The following is a 19,926-nucleotide window of genomic DNA, read 5'->3' as shown; positions in this document are numbered from 1 at the left end:
TATTGGAGAGCACAAACTAAAAGTATACTATGCAACTGAAACGACGCTTTTACCCAATCTGAATACCTTCATGGAATGGATTAGAGAGAAAAGCGCTCAACAAGTATCTATTATCATTATTATTATCATTATGAATGACTAGCTTTTCATCCAGAACCGCCTCTCGCCCGTACCCACACGCCCCACCCCACCCCACCCACTAGCACTATTACTCTGTAAACATCCCCTCCCTTTGCAAAGATTTCGACCTGCATTGCTTCTGAACCCAAGTGTGAAAGAGTATTTTTCAATTTAATTTAATCGATTTTTTGTTTGTTTTTAACGAATTAGTGGTCATTAGATGTTTGTGGGTTTTAACCAAACATGTTCATGCTTCAGATTGTTTACAGCGCTCTTTTTACATGACAGTGTCAGTATGGCATAATCATATCAATGGACGTCATTTTACAATTTTCAAAAAAGCAACACACACACACACAAAAACAAAAACAAAACACACACACACACAACAGAAATGGAAAACGATTTTAATGTCAGTGTCACCGTAGACTGATTTTGCAGGTAGTGGAAAGCACACATAAAAAAAAAATCTTCAACAAAAAAGAAAAAAAAAGAAAAAAAAGAAAAGATTATTCTTCGTGGGGTAACAGACGGAAACTTTGCATCCACGCCCGATCCCCCACGATGCCTGCTTGCCCCTGTCACTTTGTAGACGACCTGTTATTCAGCAATCTTATTGACACAAGTGTAAAAATGAATGTCTTTTACATTGTAACCACTGCCACCTCTCGGATGTTTGTTTGTCTTCGCCAAACACATCCAAGCTTCAGACTGATTACAATATTCTAAAGTTACATTTCCAGTATTAGAAATCAGTCATGGACAGAATACACATTTACAGAATGGGTTTACATATAAAAAACAAACAAACAACAACACAGATACAATATCTTTAAAAAAAAATAAATGTTTAATAAAATGAACGTTTTATCAGTGTCAGAAATAGACTGATGTTGCAGGTATTGATATTGGACAGCATAAATAAAACGATGCTTTGCAACAACAATGTTTTTTTTTTTACTTCATTTGATTACCTTACTAGGATTGATGACTGCCCTTCTTATCCAAACTCTTCATTCTCCCGTGCCCCCCACTCTCCCCCAAACCACCCCACCCCCACCAACCCACACCCAAGCTCACCGTGTTATTCTGTAAACGTCCCTCACTCGATTATATGTTTTTGACCTGTAATATTTTGATCCAGTGCTTTTGACCGAAATGATAAACGATATACTTGTTGTTGTTTTTTACAACCACTGCTGCGTTTTGGATGTTGTTCGGCCACCACCGCTGTGTATCATACAGTAACCCCAAGTACTCAAGCTTCAAACGATTCACGTTATAATTTTTATATGACCATTTTGGCGATAGAACTTAAGTCATGGAAGGGACATATTTATTCACCAGCTTGATTTAAAATCATAAAGAAAGCAACTCAGATAGTAAATTGCTACAAACGTTCTTTAGTGTCTGTATGACAAACGAAAGAGCATTTTGGTCAATGCACAGACATGTATGAAAGACAGAGAGAGAGAGAGAGAGAGAGAGAGAGAGAGAGAGAGAGACTGAGAAAGAGAGAGTACAACCTTTCTACTGTTGCCAAATCAATCGTCTCAGCTGTGGAAACTTTTGAGTCAGCATTTTTTTTCTTCTTTTTTTTTTTTTTTGAAACTGACAATGGAAGCAGTCTGGTTTGATACGATGTATAAAGATATAATAAACCGGATAACGAGGTTTTGGACATAGTGTGCTATAGCAATCTTGTGAAAAGAGAGCTAAGAAAAGAAAGAGGGAAAGGAAGGAAATAGGGAGAGAGAAGGGGAAGTGGGGGGGGGGGGGGGGGGGAGGGAAAGCTGTAAAGACAGACAGGAACAAAAGCTAAAAAAGAAAATAAAAAAAAGCAGTTTGGACTTGGTCTGATCACAGAATCGTTTGATGAGGTTTTGGACACAGTGCCTAAAAGCAATCTTGTAAAGGAAAAGAGAGCGAAGGAAAGAAAGAAGCAAAACAAGGAAGGAGAGAGAGGGGGGGAGGGGGGGTGAGAAAAAGGCAGAGATACAGAGAGGGAGAGAGAGAGAGAGGGAGGGAGGAAGGGGGGAGGGAGAGAAACAGAGACAAAGAAACAGAGAAAGAGAGAGAGAAAGAAAGAGAGAGAGAGGGAGGGAGGGACAGAAAGACAGACAAAGATGGATAGAAATAGGGAGAGAGAGAGAGAGAGAGAGAGAGAGAGAGAGAGAGAGAGAGAGAGAGAGAGATTGTCGACAGAGATGGAAGACCAGTCATAAAAAGAAGATCACGCGGCTTTCTTGTAAAAGAATGTATTGTTAAGAAAAACGAACAAAATCAAATAAACGAACGTATCAATTAAAAAAAACCAAAAAAACATTGGCCCTGGCCATATCAATGCTGACAAAATAAAAACCAAACGAATAAAACTGAAATGAATAAACAACAACAACAACAACAGCAACCATAAAATCAAACTAGCCATCAAAGTCCAACCATCGCTATCCGGTTGCGCTGGTCTGGTGTTTCAAATTTGAAATATGCCTTGTCATGTGCTCAGCAAAATTGCCATACCACACACACACAAAACAATGTGCATGTATGCTAAACAATTCAGTATTGAAAAAAAAAGATATTTTTTTTCCTTCTAAACATAAAGAAGGGAAGTTTCTTTCTGACCAGCCTGAACTCCCTATAAGTATTCAAAATCCCATCCCTCCAGGGCAGCAGAAATGAACCGTCCCGATACAATTTTTCTTTTTTTATATATTTGTTTAAGAAGTACCATAGGTCGCAGAATTTATTCCAGCATATGCACGGGCAACACATTCATAGAATACGCTACAAACCTACATGACTTCAGGCAAAAAAAAAACAACAAAAAAAACAACAACCCAAATCCCAAGAACAAAATATCGTCGGTTCTTAGCTTCAAGCAGGTAAAAAAAAAAACATGGCTCATCTTTCATTGTATAATGTCAATCCGAATGTTTGCTCTTTAGTCCAGCGTCACATGTTCCGTGCGCTTGTGACGGCTGGACAAATCATCAGTTGTAGAGAAACTGCGTTCAATCTTACACCACGTACATCATGTTTGATAAAACAGGGCAGTACGAACGAAGCCAACAACAGCAGCACAAAGAACGTTCAGAGAGATGACACAATTCGGCTTTTCCTTGTCCCAGATGGCAGACACTTCTGGCCGAAAAAACACCAAAACAAAACAAAACAAAAAAAAAACAAAAAAAAACGTTATGCAAATAAATGTACCAGAATTTGAGTAGAAAGCAACTTGTAAAATATGACTTCTCTCTTCTTCCTCCCGTCCATTTGTATTAACAATGATCAATCGTATGTCAAATTAAAAAAAAAAAGAAAAAAGAAAACAAACAAAGCGAAAAACAACAAATCTTTTTTACAGCTTCAAATTGGCGATACAAAATCTACTTCCATACATAAAACTGTTTTTGTATTTGTTTCCTCGTTTGATTGTTTTTTTGGTTGTTTTTTTGTGTTTTTTGTTGTTGGTTTTTTGACATCTTTCCATAACGGCCTTGCTTGTTCTCGTTTTCTTTTTTCTTTTTGTGTAACAACATGCCATTCAGAACCTGATATCTCATTAAAATAAGGAAAGAAAAAAATTATAGTAGAGACTCGACTTTCGTGCCACAAAGGGGGGGTAAGAGACGAACACTAGAACAGCAGGCAACAAAAATACGTCCCACACGTGATGCAAATAATTCACCTTCCTCCCTCTGCTCCCTGTTTTTTTGGTCAGCCAGTCAGTAACTTTTGCAGGATTTTTAACTGGAGACAAAGTGAAAAATGTCCAGCAAGAAATGATCACCGAATGGAAAAAAAAAAAACCAACATAAAATAAACGAAATGAAAGAAAATAAAGATAAGACAGTCCGGAGCCTATTGTGCAAAACGGGATGTGCAGCCAATCCTGTTTGAGTAGTACCGTTGTTTTTGCGCTAGTTTGGAGACTAAATCATGTTGGCATGCTAACTGAAACACACACACACACACACATGCGCGCGCGCGCATACGCGGACACACACACACACACAAAAAAAATGTTATCACTCAGGAGAGATGTCAACAGAAAGTCATGTGAATACATCAACAAAGGCAATTTCTTTACCCATTGACTGTAGTGCACCCGACTGTATCAGAAAATCAATTTGAAGAAAAATACCAAAACAAAAAATCCCCAACAACAACAAAAAACACAAGCCTTATGGTCACAGAACGACTTGAGAAATCATTAAAAAAAAAAACAACCCAAATAGACACAGCGTTCAAATATCAAAGTGTAACCCAAACCAATCGGATAATAAACAGCAAATCAAACGCAATGAATCGTACGGCAACTTTGCTCTCTCATCAAGCCATAGAAATCCACGCACATACATTCGCACTTCACATCTCACACAGTATCAAAAACTAACACCATCTTATTGCCATGCGAAAACGTGATGCTGACAGTAAACAAATATATGGAATAAAAAGAAACTGCACAACAAGTATGAATTCCTTTTCATTCATATAAGAAACAGAACTCCTGTTTTCATGACCAACCAAACAACAAAGTTTGAATTTGTGTAAGATTTATGATGGGATGTTTACAGGGAAAAAAAAATCAGAAGACCAGTTTGGTAAAGAATCTGAAAAAAACCTTTTCTGACGGCAAATTGTTCAATGTTTACTTCAGGATATAAATCGAATTTATCAACTACTCATTCCTACAAAATATAAAAGCGCTCTTAAAACTACATTTTAAAGAAGTCATTATTTGCCACTGCTTTCACAAACATTTTGCAGTGTATAAATTCATAAATGATGTACACGCAAAATCTGTGGTCTTCAAACATATAATACAAAATAACAGCCTGGCTTCATATAGACACCATCAGTACATCATTTCAAACAAGATTGTTAGTGATACACTGATGGTTTCGTTTTCTGCACAGAATAAACCAAAAACAAATGGCTCATCTTCTCAACTAAACTTTTGACATTAAAATCTGTCCAACTAAACTTTTGACATTAAAATCTATACATAACAGCTTCACAACCACAACACACACTCTCAAAATTTCTCGATCCTCTTCTGTCAGACATTCCTTGCACTTAAATTATATAGTCCATTTTTGCGATATGTACAGGAGAATCTGCCATCTGGGTCTGACAACAGTTCACGATGTTCACTGACAGATATAGATATTTGTTTTCATATATTTATATTTATACAAAGTACGGACAACGTACTTGTGAATGTCAATCTTTCACATCATTCACACACACTACCTGTACATGACATGCACTTACAAAACACATAAAACTGTAAACAGTACACTAAAAAAAAAAAAGTGTGATAAAATCGAAAACAGTACTCAACAAAATTTTATAAATCTGAAAGAAACAACAACACATTATTAACACAAATGTGGTAACGCCAAAAACAGTACCAAAACAAATGAGAAGCTGATAAAAAAAATCATGAACATTTACTGAAAATAATGAAACACAAGCGGAATGAATATGATTCTGTACTTTTTGATCATGTAACAGTATGCAAACCTTGCAGTTGTACCTATGGCGTGAGCGATGAAGGCAAAACATGACCTGGCAGCACAACTGATGTCAAAATGAATTTAGTTTGACAAACACAAGCAGCTTTTGCAACAACCTAATCTATTCAAACAAGGGGAAATTCAGCTCCAATTAAACGAAAACTAGGCAGAACACCATAAAAAAATAAGCGCTTATTAATCAATTTAAAATAAATGAAATAAGCACTTATAAATCCATTTCAATTTAAGAAAAAAAAGAGTAAAAGTAAGCGCTCATAAACCCGATTAAAGTTACTGATTACAAAGTCCCCACCTCCCACTAACGCAGTAACAACGTGTATCATCAGCTTTGTATTAGAAAAAACAACAACTGATGAACTGAATGTCACTTTTAATAGGTCTTGTTCAAATTCCTGTCTTGTGTATTTGGTTTCAGCAATGGAAGTCATGAAAATTCGATCCCATGGACCGAGTCAAGTAACTAAACGCAACAAATTAACGTTCCTGGTTTGGGTAGTGGTAACTCTTGTAGGCAACCAGTTATCATCAACAACAATCCATAGTTTACAATAACTGTGCTAGTCTATCGTGGAAACACTGTGTAGTAATACTTGCGTTCCATAGTTTACAACAATTGTGTCAGTCTATCGTGGAAACACTCCGTTACTCGTTATCCTATACAACAAACACTATGGAAATTCACTTTCCGTCGTGACTGATTTTCTGTACACATTAAGCGTGACGACAGCCCACTGTTCAGAACGTCTGGAGACTTTCAAACTGCAAAATATGTCAGTACAAACAAAAACAGAACAAGGAGAAAAGCATACGCCTTCAAAGTTTGATATTGTTAGAGTGCAATCTAATTAAAACAAAAACAAAGCAAACGGAAATCCAAAATAAGCAAACACACACGCGAAAAAAAGAAAAAAGAAAAAAAAAAGAAAATCTTGTTAAACAAACTTCCACAATTATCGGAGCAAGGTTTTGCTTTTTTTTCCCTTTTTTTTTTTGCAAGTTGTACAAAAAAAGAACCACCAGTTCATATTCTCGATCGGAACACAAAAGCAACAAACAACACATACATGTACACAGAACTGTCCTAAGTAAATCACCACCACACGCCCCCCACTCCCAGAAGAAAGCGAACCCAAGCACACCGTATCACCCGGGGTTCATTCGTCACTGTGGCGGCCAGGCGAACACAACCAACCAAGCACGCGATGCCACGACCAGCCAGCAACAACACCGTCACCAATCCTCACGCTTCCCGTGTTCGTTCTGGGTGTGTGGGAAGCCAAGCAGGGTTACTGAGGCCAGCACCGTGCTCCTCATGTCATTACCCCACTCGGCTTTACACAGCTTTTTAACCTCCGTGCAGTATGTGTCACTGATTCTGTCACAGTCACTCCAATCCGCCCCCCTCAACATTTGTTTTTTGTCAAGGACAGACACTAACACATTTCTAGTTGTCCCAGACTCACTCTCTCTCTTACACGCGCAGACTAGCTCGCAATAAAAACAGTAGCTCTAGACAAGTGCCAGAAAAAAAAAGTCTTCTTGCTGGCTCACACAAGACACGCTTTTATTACTTTTACACACCACGGAGAATAATATAATTTTCTTCACATTCAAAGATCAAACAAAAACAAAAAGAAAAAGATATGCGATCAGACTAACTCTTGGCGTTGTGGTTTCCTGACAACTAAGCCGTTCCACTCCGACTCCCACCTCCCACCCCGACCCCCACCAGACACTCACACATACACACACAGTCTTTTCTACAATATATAAACAGATGTACAGCTGGCAGGAAAACCATCCTCAACTTGCATAAAACAAGAACAACTCCGAGGACACTGTCACTTTGCTTGTAGTTTTCTTCCGAAGCCAGGACCCACCGCGTGTCCGCGCGCGACCAATGGACACACGGCTTCCCTTCCCGCCGCACGACAAGCGGGTATCTCTGGAGAGGACACCCCAGAGCGTCCCGCAGTTCCCGCGGGCCACAGAACTGGCTCCAGGTCACCGTGTGTCTGGAGAACTCCCCTCACCACACAGGCAGAGGAGCGACTTCAGGTACAGGCTCAAGAGGAGTTGTGGACAAGCCTGTGTAACAGGGGGAGGGGTGAAGCAACGCTGATCAGGGAAATCGTTTTTTGTTGTTGATGTTGTTGCTTTAGGTCCCCCCCCCCACCCGATCCACTTGTTCTGGAAGCTCGTAACACAAAGTGGTGTCTTCTGCACCTTTGTTGACAGGGACATGAAAACAAACTGAAGATGATCCACTTTATGAAGACTTCCTGCTTGGATTCAGCACAACGTTTGAACGTACTTCATCCCTCCACCCTCTCCACAACCTCCTATTATTGGTTTGTTGTTGGTTTGCTATTGTTGCTAGGATGGATCGACAGCAAGCATGTTCGCTGCTCAGTTCACATGCACAGGCCTGTCCAGATTTTGATATCACGTCAAAAATCCCAGCTATGTCCATAACAGCTGGTTTAATCTTTTTTTTTTTAATTACATCTTTTTCTTCGTCGTAGTCCGTAAAGTAGTAGCGAACGTCGTTACAAAAATATCCATGACCAAGTCACAGACAAGCCGAAATTTTTTTTTTTCCCCCACGGGAATTTTGAGTTGAGTCCGCACACACAGAACCCTTTTCTTTCCTCCCCTTCCTCCTCCGGTCATAGTGGTGGTGGTGGTCGTCATCGTCGTGCGGCGGCTGCTATACCAGGAAGCCTTCCGACATCTGGGCCCCGGCCAGCTGAGCCCGCAGCGTCTGAATACTGTTCATGATCTTCTTCTGGTGGCCGACGAGGGTGACGCCGATGTTGAGGAGGTCCCGCACCGTGAGGTGGCAGGCCTGCTCCATGGAGCTGATGCCGGCCTGCACAAAGGCAGGGATGTAGCGCTCCATCTTGATGGACACCAGCCAGTCCTCCACGCCGCTCAGCTGCGTCAGGTCCGGCACGTTGGGGTCGATGAAGTTGTGGGGCCTGGTGAGGGGGTCACACAACACATTGTCATTGGTGAATGGTGGGAAATGGGGTCACACAACACAATGTTATTGGTGAATGGTGGGAAATGAGGTCAGACAACACAATGTTATTGGTGAATGGTGGGAAACGGGGTCACACAACACAATGTTATTGGTGAATGGTGGGAAATTGGGTCACACAACACAATGTTATTGGTGAATGGTGGGAAATGGGGTCACACAACACAATGTTATTGGTGAATGGTGGGAAATAGTTTCAGTTTTTTAAGGGGTGGGTGAGTCGGTAAGTTGTGGGGCCTGGTAGCAGGGGTCACAGAACACAACGTTATTGGTGAATGGTAGTGAACAGTTTCAATTTTCTATTTTTCAGTTTTTCATGGAGTGGGCGAGACTGATGAAGTTGTGCAGCCGGGTAAGGGGGGGGGGCGGGGGGGGGGGAGGGGGATCACACAACACAACACATGGCATAATGTTACTGGTGAAATGGTGGGAAATAATTTCATGTTTTCTATGTTTCAGATTTTCAAGGAGTGGGTGGGATCGATGAAGTTGTGGGGTCACACAACACAGACAGCATAATGTTATTATTGAATGGTGGGGGAACAGTTTCAGTTTCTAAAGTAAGGGGGTTGGTTGGGGGGGGGGGGGGACTGCATTCGGACAGAACCATATACGCTACAGCACATCTGCCAGGCAGACGCCTGACCAGCACTATAACCCAACACGCCTGTCAGACACTGAATGCATGCAAAGATATCTGTGTACCTATCAGAGTGGATTTTTTTTTTTTTTTTACATAAATCTGCTAGAGGACAACACTTATGTTGCCGTGGGTTCTTTTCCAGTGCATCAAGAGCGTTGCTGCACACGGGACCTTTTGTGTGTTGTTGCCGTTTTGAAAAAAAATCTTTTTTTTTTCGGCTGACAGAGAACATTTCTGCTATTGTTGCTCATAGGCGAAAATTCAGCTCTTATGGGAACGTTCAGCTGTTGTTGCTGATTGAAACTGCTGATAGGAGAAAACCCAGTTGTTATGACTTAATGCTTAAAAAAAATATATATATATATAAACTTCTATCGCTCCTTTCCAAAAGTATACTCCAAAGCACTAAGTCTCCCCTGCCCCTAAAAGCATAATAATAAAAAAAAAAAAAAGCCGAACACAAGACAAAGTAAATCAATTAGGTTGCATGTGAGAAAAACAAAACAAAACAAAAACGTGTCATGCACCGATTCTGTTCTTGCTACAATATGAATCCACGCAGCTCTCTTAACTTAACAAGGACCCCGAGCGACGGTCTCTAGATTCCCAGGCAACTGTTACCTGGGCTTGGCCAGTTTCCGGAGCAGCTCGGGGGCCCGGATCAGCTTGTCCAGCGTCTTGACCACCTGGGACATCTTGGGTCGGTGGGAGCGCTCCTTCTGCCACGTGTCCAGCATCAGCTGGTGAAGGGCCTCGGGACAGTCCTGGACAACAAACAACAGGCGTGTTTGGGATTGATGGGGTAATACTGGCTGGCTGCACCCGCGTACACACGTCATGCTTCACACACAAACAAGTTTGTGTGTCTCTCTCTCTCTCTCTCATACACAACTTACTGAAATTCCAGTAGTCAAACTGTGGATAAAGATATGTTCTGTTGTTGTTGTTGTGGTTGTGGCGGTGTGCGAGTGTGTATGTGTATGTCTGAGCTCCAACAACACGTATCACCATCAAGGGGCTAAAATCGTTCAGTGGACATGAATCAAAGTCTGCTTTCTGGCGTTCATTTACAGACTGCCTCAGAATTGGGCTGTTTTGTTTACTGTGAAGAATTATAAAGACTGATTGTGAAGACAAAATGCAGAATTCAGAATCTATGAAAGAGAGAGAAAGCTTTCCAAAGGAGGGGGCAAATGGTAACCTAGTTCAGCTTACAATGGGAGGCGGCAGACAGTAGTCTTTCTTAGCTTACCATGGGAGGGGGCAGGCGGTAGCCTTTCTCCACAGCCTTGATAACGTCCTGGTTGGACCAGTTCCAGTAGGGCCGCTCCCCGTACGACATGATCTCCCACATCACCACCCCGAAGCTCCACACGTCCGAGGCCGAGGTGAACTTGCGGTAGGCGATGGCCTCTGGGGACGTCCATCTGACTGGGATCTTCCCACCCTGGGTACATCAACATTATTTTCATGTGTGAAGTCAAATCTTCCCACCCTGGGTACGTCAACATTATTTTCATGTGTGAAGTCAAATCTTCCCACCCTGGGTACAACACCGTTATTTTCACATGTGTGGCAGTTCAGTTCAGTTACTCAAGGAGGCATCACAACGTTCGGACAAATCCTTATATACGCTACACCACATCTGCTAAGCAGATGCCTGACCAGCAACATAACCCAATGTGCTTATTCAGGCCTTGAGAGGGAAAAAAGGGGATACATAAACAAATAAATAGATAAGTAATGCGACAGATTAAAGCTAGATTGAAAAGCCTTTTGGACTGTCTGTCATCTAGTCCATCTTCTGGGGATCCAGAACTAGGGTACATAAACACATAATATTCACCTGTGTAATAGGTTAAGAACTACATTATACTGACCAAGTCTGGCAGATGAAAGCTAGATTCAAAGACCCTTCACCATCGGTGTTAATGATCCTGTGGAATCTGGAGAGAACAGCTGCTACGTCGACGTGTAGCTTAAACGTTTAATATCCATCTCCCTGCCCGTTTCAGCGATGGTGCGCACAAACGAAACTCAGCATTTCATGTCTTTGGCACTGATATACATAAAACCCCAATCTTCCAAAAACCTGACCCTTGATTTTTTTTTTTTATTTTGCTTCAAAAGTGGATGCGCTATTTCATGTCACATTCTATGAAGTTTGAGTAAATCCAACACTTTTAAAGACTCAAACCCTTCAAATGTCGACATATCATTACAGGTCACTATGGTTCGTGTCTGAATAAGATGTTTCACACTGAACCACAAAGATGACGATGCAAGTTGCTACAATTTCAGGAGAAGAAAGAAAAGCCCGTTTTGTTTTTAGTACAATGAGAACTAAACAGCTCTTGCTGGGGTGCTTTACAAAACTGCCCAGACAGTTTGCTTCAAAGAGACAGGCAAGCGGTACCTTTGTGGTGTAAGCCCCTTCTGTGGTGTCCGACTCTATTTCTCTGGACAGTCCAAAGTCGGCCACTTTGCAGACTAGAATCTCGTTGACTAGGATGTTGCGTGCTGCGAGGTCCTGAAAAAACACATAGGAAACTGGTCAACAAATCTGTAAAGTTCAACATGATACCAGTACTCTATAAATCACGACATTATGTCAATACGTCTATAAACAATATGCAAGTAAAATATCAAAACCAATACTATGTTCCTTCCAAGGAAAATACTGAACAACAAGCATGCACAAACTGTGAAGAAAAAATGTCTAAACCGCCAACTTTTCCTCTGTGTGTGTGTTGGGGGGGGGGGGGCGGGGGGGAGGGGAGAGGGGATATGGGGTGAGGAAATAAAGTAATAAGTTTGTTTTGTGTGTGGGGCGAAGGCGTATTAAAAATTGGGATGACGGTGCGCTTCTGTTCAAAGCTACTTCATCCAACAGAAGCAAGGCTGGTTATGCTTGAAATACCCAGCGTTCATTGCAACGCATATTTTTGACACCTCTGTTCCACTTATCATTCAAACGAAGGGGAGTGGAGACGAGGGAAAGTAGTGACTCTACACAAAGCTAAATCCATCAGAAAGAAGATTGCTAGTGTATCTGATAAATTGTGTACATTCATAGCAGTGAATTTTTTGTTGTTTTTGTTGTTGTTGTTGTTGCTGATGTTGTTTTTGACTCCACAACAGAACAGGGGGAAGGATGCCAAGCTCTGTCCATTACAAAGCAGACTTGATGATTTGGAATGTGTGTACATAGCAGTGAGTTTGATTTTGTGGTTCTTGTTGCTGTTGCTGTCTTTGACATCAATAAAACGGACGAAGTGGGGGGTGGGGGGGGGGGACGACTATCCATCAAAAAGAGGGGTAGAGGTGCCGACTCACCCTGTGCACGTAGCCCATGTCAGCCAGGTAGCTCATGCCTGACGCTATGCCCCGCTTCATCCCCACCAGCTGGATCACCGTGAACTTGCCGTCGTTCGCCTGCAGAAAGGAAAATATTAAATAAAACAGTATTAAAAAAAAAAACACAACAAAACCAAACCATACCACCCTACATAAACTCCTGCTGATGACCAAAGGAGAATGAAACAACAAAAAAACCCAACCCTTTTTCTAAAAATTCTTACATAAATGTTCCGACTTTTACTCTACCCCGCCACTCCATTAGACAATCAGCAGTGGTCTGGTAATCCTTCGGATAAGATGAAAAACCAAGGCAGCATGCACTTTGCGTACGTGAAAGCACCCATGGCAACAAGGGTGACATCCCTGGTAAAAAGACAATATACTTAAAAAAAAAATCATCCCTGGTAAAAAGACAATATACTTAAAAAAAATCAACTTTGACAGAAAAAAACAAACAAATACACAAACAAAACCTTGGAACACGTGACATAACGAGGCACTCACCCTGAGAAAAGTGTCCAGAGAGCCGTTGGCCATGTACTCTGTGACGATCATGATGGGGTTACCTGCACACACACACACACACACCGTCACAGACATGTCACTCATCACTCATCATCAGACACACACTCGCTGCTGGCCTGTGTACATACATCCCATTTTCAACCTCAACAGCTTCATCAACAAACAATCTGCATCAGACAACACTCTGCTGGCCTCTCCACACACACCTTGTTCTCATCCTTTAAAAGCTTCATCAACATCAACAAACAAACTGAAGAAAGTGGACAGCCACTGAAAAAAAAAGAAAAAAGAAACAGCCCTAGAGAAGACGAACAAATTTTTTAATATTCTGTACGGGTACGAGTTTGTCTAAGAGTAATCATCTTTTGACGCTTTTCTGTAAGATGGAGGCAAATCGCCAACCCCTCCCCCACCCCCAATACCCACCCGCCCTCCCATATAAAAAAAACAACAACAACCCACCACCCAAAAGCCCCCCGGAATTTCTGTCACATTTCTGTTCTAATAAACAGATTGAGAGAAATAATGACAGGGCTGGGGTAAGCAGAAAGGAAGAGAGAGAGAGACAGAGACAGAGAGAGAGAGAGAGAGAGAGAGAGACAGAGAGAAGGAGGGGTGGGGGAACGGGGGTGGAGGAACGGAGGGGCGGGGTACGGGGGGGCGGGGGGGGGGAGACAAGACAAGGCAAAAAACAAATTATTTGTGCACGAGAATAATAACAAATGAGCACAGGTGAGATTTTTATCCCATCCATTTCCCCCCATATCCCTACAGAGACTGGTATCATAAACGCAAGAACAAACAAACAAACAAACAAACAAAAAACCTAGTCCCTTACTCTTGGTGACGACACCCTCCAGGAAGATGACGTTGGGGTCATCGAACTGGCCCATGATGGAGGCCTCAGTCAGGAAGTCCAGGCGGTTCTTCTCCGTGGCCCCAGGCTTCAGGGTCTTGATGGCCACCGTCATCTCGGGGCGCCCTGGGATCCGCAGCTTCCCCTTGCACACGTCCCCGAACTCTCCTGCACGTGACGATATAGGAGTAAGTAAATGAATAAATGAATAATAAAAAAAATAACTGTAAAATTTGCGGCAAAACCACATCAATTACCGTTGAAATAACACCTGAAAGCTGGGTGCCACAGACTGAAAGTCATATTTTGAAACCCTTTCTTTAACAATCCATTTTAAAATGAATATTTAAAACATATACACAACAACAAACAAATCAATAAGAAACAATCGTTGACACACACACAGAAAACCACAAACCAAACAACCCAATCATGTAGAATCGAACCACACACACACACACACACACACACACAACACAGCCATCCACTCAACCACCAAAATCTAAAAAAAAAATGCACCACTCAAAAAAGAAAAAAAAAGAAGAAAAAAACAAAAAAACAACAACCAAAAAACCAGAAGAAACGCCCATCCCCCACCACCACAAATCCGCCCCCCACCCCCACCACCCCCACCCTGCTTCTCACCTCCCCCGATGACGGACTCTATGGTGATGTGGCAGGCGTCAATCTCACGGGTGAACTCCCGCACGGCCTGGTTGGGGTCCTCGTAGGTGTGAGGGTCAATGTAGGTCCTCACCGAGCTGTGCACTGACCCTGGCGACGGGAACAGGGGCATGGTCACTGCAAAAAACAAGAGAGGAAAAGGCCTTCAACACTCACTTGTGATAAATTAAGTCCCCTAGCATTAATTACAGAGTAATTCCCCTTTTCTACTATCTGCACCAAAACGTTTGCAAAATAAATAAAAATTCCATGCTTAGCAAAAGAAGTTCCTGTTTGAACAAAAAAAATGATAATAATGACTCCTCTTGTTGTTGTGTCAGAATAAGAGGTCAAAGTGCCAAGTTTAGAGAATACAAAAAATATAAATATAACAGTAAATGCAGTTTGCATATAATTAGGATTCTTTTTTATTTTTTGTGCCCATCCCAGAGGTACAATATTGTTTTAAACAAGATGACTGGAAAGAACTGAATTTTTCCTATTTTTTATGCCAAATTTGGTGTCAACTGACAAAGTATTTGCAGAGAAAATGTCAATGTTAAAGTTTACCACGGACACACAGACACACACACACACACACACACACAGACAACCGAACACAGGGTTAAAACACAGACTCACTTTGTTTACACAAGTGAGTCAAAAAAAAAACAACCAAAAACAAAACCAATTTCAATAATAGGATAAATAACACATAAATAATATCTATCAATATCTGTCACTGCGAAAAAGTCAATTTCAATAATGAAATAATAAAGAAAAAAATCTATCAGTATCTATTTTACGAATAGTAGAACCGATTTTAAAAAAAAGAAAAGAAATTAATTCAGTTTTTAGGACGCTTCAATTTCAAAGCAAGATTTCAAGACTGGGATGCAAATCGCGGAGTATTCAAATGACATTCAATATTCAGCACGTTCGGTTTACACGTATATGTTTCACCATCTACGACAAACAATGGGTTTTTTTAAGTTTCAGTTTCAAAGTGCCATCAAAGCATATGGACGACTGCTCCATATGCGCTGCATCACATCTGCTTTAGAATTAAAACAAAAATCGGTGGGGTTTGGTTGGAGTAGAGGTCGGACCTACACAACAGCCTAGCGCCTCAGTCCGGCCTCGAAAGCATACCGTACGTATGTAAACATCATACTCAAATCAATTAAATATACAGATAAAATAAACAAATAAGCAAAATCTGAAAGACATATTCAAGGCAAAATCAACATTACATTTTTTATCGGGAAAAGATTAAACAACAACAACACTTGTATATGCTTTTGTTACATACTTGTATTCTGAAACATTTTTTCAAGTCATCTACAATTGCAGTTTTGTTTTAAATTTTAATTCCTTAAAAAAAAAAAAAAAAAAAAAATGCTGAAAACGGCTATAATGTTTTTTCAGATCCTCCCATCGTTTCAATCTCAGACAGTGTTAACAGAGTGTAATTTTAATTTTTCATCATATAATGAAAACGAAAATCAAAATGACAACATGCTATTTGATTGCATGCATATATGCCCTGTGTGTGTGTGTGTGTGTGTGTGTGTGTGAGCGTGCCCATGTGTAAGTTATGAGCGTATATCTTACTTTTTCATTTCCCCGATCAACAGCGGTTGTACAGCATACAGAACAAACATTACGGTCTGGTGGTCATAATATGCCTCTAACACTCATGCTTCCTACACCGAAACAACAACAACAACAACAAAAAAGCCCCCAAAACGAACCAGAAAAAACAACAACAACACAAATTGTTCCTGGTTCCAATAAGCAAGCACCAGAGTCTTGAAATTTCAAATTCTGAAATGCTACCCCCACCCCTTCCACCCCACCATCCTGACAAAAAGGGAAAACTACAGTTCAAATGAAGAGTGAAAATGCTTAGCTGCTAGTAACACTGTTTCCTGACTGCTGTCTGCAAGCAAGTTGTCCTTGAAATCACGACACTGATCCATTCCAAAAAAAAAAAACGGTCTAATAATACACCTACAATACGTTGTGTGTGTGTGTGTGTGTGTGTTGGAGCTCATGTACGTTTATATGTATTTGACTGTGCTTTCATATCTGTGAAACTGCATGTTTGGTGCGTATCTGTTATGCATGTGTGGGTGTATGTGTGAATGTGTGTCTTCATGTTTTACATTTATTTGCTTATTTATCATCATTGTTGTCTTATTTATTTATTATCATTACTACTACCCTTTTTTATATAATAATTTTTATTTATTTATTTATTTATTTATTTATTTATTTATTTATGTAAGCTTATCTATTATTTATTCACTTTTTTTTCCTTCTCAAGGCCTGACTAAGCGCGTTGGGTTACGCTGCTGGTCAGGCATCTGCTTGGCAGATGTGGTGTAGCGTATATGGATTTGTCCGAACGCAGTGACGCCTCCTTGAGCTACTGAAACTGAAACTGAATACGTTGAAAGCAGTGGAGTATGCCGAATTCCAGCCTGGTCACTTCAAAAAACAAAACAAAAACAAAAAAAAACCCAGGGAAGCCATATCGCTGTCAGTCTCAATGACAGACACACTGACTGACTGACAGACAGGGTGAAACCTACACACATTCACCTGCATGCAAGTGGAAGGTAGAATGGGCAGGGGGTTTGGGGGGGGGGGGGGGGTTGGAGGGGGGCCGGGGTGGGTCTACCAAGTACTGATCAAACCAACGGGTGTACAGTTCAAAGACAAAGGACAAAGAACAAAGAAAATATAGCACACGTGTGCTGTTCCGTAAAACGGATAAATAAGGCAAGGTTAGCCATGCATCTCAAAATTAAACCATAAAGGGTCTCACCTGAATAATTCTACTTTAAATCCATACATAACAGTTTCAGTTTTCAGTAGCTCAAGGAGGCGTCACTGCGTTCCATACATAAACAGAGCCATGATTCCCCCCCCTTTTTTTTTCAACATTACCATTACAACAACACTTTCAAACATAAAATAAAAAAATATATAGATAAGCAAGCTCGGTTACTTCAAGCGTACACAAAGCAAACAAAACAGTCCATTAGATGTTTGAAAAGGCAAGCAGGCATGCAAGATAAAAAAAAAATTATAAAAAAAAAGAAAGAAAGAAAAAAGAAAACGACAGGCTTTCTTCTTTGTTTGCTTGTTTGCTTTGTTTTTCATTCCAGGTTATAAAGCAGCTAGAAAAATGACACTCCACCGCTGATCATGTTAAGAAAGTACACATTGTTGTAAAGCAATCAACCACAGCTCCTGTTTCACAACAACACGAATCATGCACAGAAAAGAAAAAAAAAAACAAGGCACACCGAAAGAAGAAAAAAGATTTCACAATCTCGATATTTTCAAAACTCGTCCATAACCTTCTATATATCCCTAAAACACACCAGCCAAGCTATCAAATTATCTCAATTTCGGGTTTCAAAAGGAGTCTTTTCTTCAAATGGTGTACAAACGTATTTCATGCTCTTGCTTACATGCATATGCACATGGACATGTTCCACCCTCACGTGTGTGTGTGTGTGTGTGTGTGTGTGTGTGTGTGTGTGTGCGCGCGTGCGTGCGTGTGCACGTGTTCATATATGCAAATATGCGTTCACATAATTATGTTCAACAGCAATAGTGTGATTGTGGCATGTGTGATCGTACGCTTTGTGGTGGCATTAATAGGGGGGTGGGGGGGGGGGGAATACGTTTTACTGGTAAAAAATCTATCTCAGCAGATCGCTATCATATACATACTAATATATTTTTCACACTTACAATCATGATCTTCTCTCTCCCGCCAAACCTACTACTACAACTCTTTGATCACTCTACCCCCGACCAGCCTAAAAACCATGAAGTGTAACAACAGGGTGGTGGACAATGATGATTTATTAAGTGCAACCTAATTCCATGTACCAGTAATTACCCTTCACGACAAGCATGTGCATATGAATAAACAGAAGTCAAATAAAACAACAACAACAACAACAACAACAAAATCAAAAACCAAGACAAAGAGAAACAAATGAATATTAGAAACCCACACAAAGGGAAGAGATGTAGGATTCGTAGATATTATTTGTAGCCAAGCCAGTTGGCAGGTCGTTAGTGTCACGGTGCCACAAAGCATATTAATTAATCAAAACTATTCACAAATTGAATTTAAGGACATGGAATTTAAAAAATTGAAAAAAAAAATTTCATTGATACAAAAACAATTTCCATTATAATCCATGCTTAGTCGAATCGTTTACAATTGTCTGATCAATCAAATGAAAACATGTTCACGTCCTTCAAGAATTCTTAATTATCAACTGCCTTCGGTAGAGCAAGTCACGCTTGTCACAAAACTCCCCCCTCCCTCCTCCCCCTCCCCCCAACATTTAACACAGCTTGTGTGAAATCATTAAAAAAAACCCAAAAAACAACAGGGAGACGGGTGGAAAATCAAAACTAAAAAAGGATCCACCACTGACCCACAGAGACACTTGTTAGTGATGAAAAGAGAAAGGGAAATGGCTTAGTAACACTGACAGGCGGTTAATTTTTTTTATTTTTTTTTTAAAGAAGTAAAAACACACAGGGGTTATTACATCACAGCAGAAAACTGAGTTTAGAAGAAGTCTTCTTCATCCACTCAATCCACTACCAACAAAACTCAGACAACGCTAGCATGACCACAACAATTAGAAGAGCACACACACACACGCACATATGTACAGACTGAAACAAGGATCACAAGCGATGTACTGTCATTATAACATGTGTATTTGCGTTGTGGATTTTTTTTTTTTTTTTTTTACTCACATCCTCCAATTATAGGGTGTTCCAACTGAGGGTAGGTGATGACTAGAAAGAGAAAATGATGGACAGACAGTGTGAATACCACATAACCAAATGATACACATTTCTACACAACTATTTCCATGGGGAACCTCTTATAACATACCACCCTTGTAATGAAAAAAAAAAAAAGGATGAAAACACGGTAACAGAGAGCAAAATGCTATTTGTGAGGTCATGATACATTTTTTTTTTTTTAACCATCATTTATACAGTAAAGTATAATTTGAATAGTAACAATTTACTAGAAGTCCTCTATAAACCTGTTAGTAATAACTTAGTCACACTGAAAAGGAGACAACAATATTTAAAACTGTACTAAAATACATTC

At 40.5% G+C, this 19,926-nt stretch overlaps 1 protein-coding gene across 2 annotated transcripts in view; it reads right to left on the bottom strand.

Annotated features, from left to right (window-relative positions):
• Nucleotides 1-3,633: 3,633 nt before the first annotated feature.
• Nucleotides 3,634-19,926, bottom strand: part of LOC143287472 (ephrin type-A receptor 4-like) — a 278,300-nt gene continuing 262,007 nt past the window's right edge. The window contains exons 12-20 of one of the 2 annotated variants that reach the window (XM_076595481.1): nucleotides 19,560-19,601; nucleotides 14,739-14,894; nucleotides 14,076-14,261; nucleotides 13,217-13,278; nucleotides 12,689-12,787; nucleotides 11,769-11,882; nucleotides 10,605-10,799; nucleotides 9,974-10,116; nucleotides 3,634-8,647 (exon numbers count right to left, since the gene is read on the bottom strand). In XM_076595481.1, the coding sequence (XP_076451596.1) occupies nucleotides 8,377-8,647; nucleotides 9,974-10,116; nucleotides 10,605-10,799; nucleotides 11,769-11,882; nucleotides 12,689-12,787; nucleotides 13,217-13,278; nucleotides 14,076-14,261; nucleotides 14,739-14,894; nucleotides 19,560-19,601 (1,268 nt within the window). In that variant the 3' untranslated portion in view covers nucleotides 3,634-8,376. The remainder of the gene's footprint in view (nucleotides 8,648-9,973; nucleotides 10,117-10,604; nucleotides 10,800-11,768; nucleotides 11,883-12,688; nucleotides 12,788-13,216; nucleotides 13,279-14,075; nucleotides 14,262-14,738; nucleotides 14,895-19,559; nucleotides 19,602-19,926) is intronic. The other variant, XM_076595483.1, reaches the window with a different exon arrangement.

The sequence above is a fragment of the Babylonia areolata genome, chromosome 11 (genome assembly GCF_041734735.1).
Source record: "Babylonia areolata isolate BAREFJ2019XMU chromosome 11, ASM4173473v1, whole genome shotgun sequence".
NCBI lineage: Eukaryota > Metazoa > Mollusca > Gastropoda > Neogastropoda > Buccinidae > Babylonia > Babylonia areolata.
This window is presented reverse-complemented; position numbering and strand designations above follow the sequence as displayed.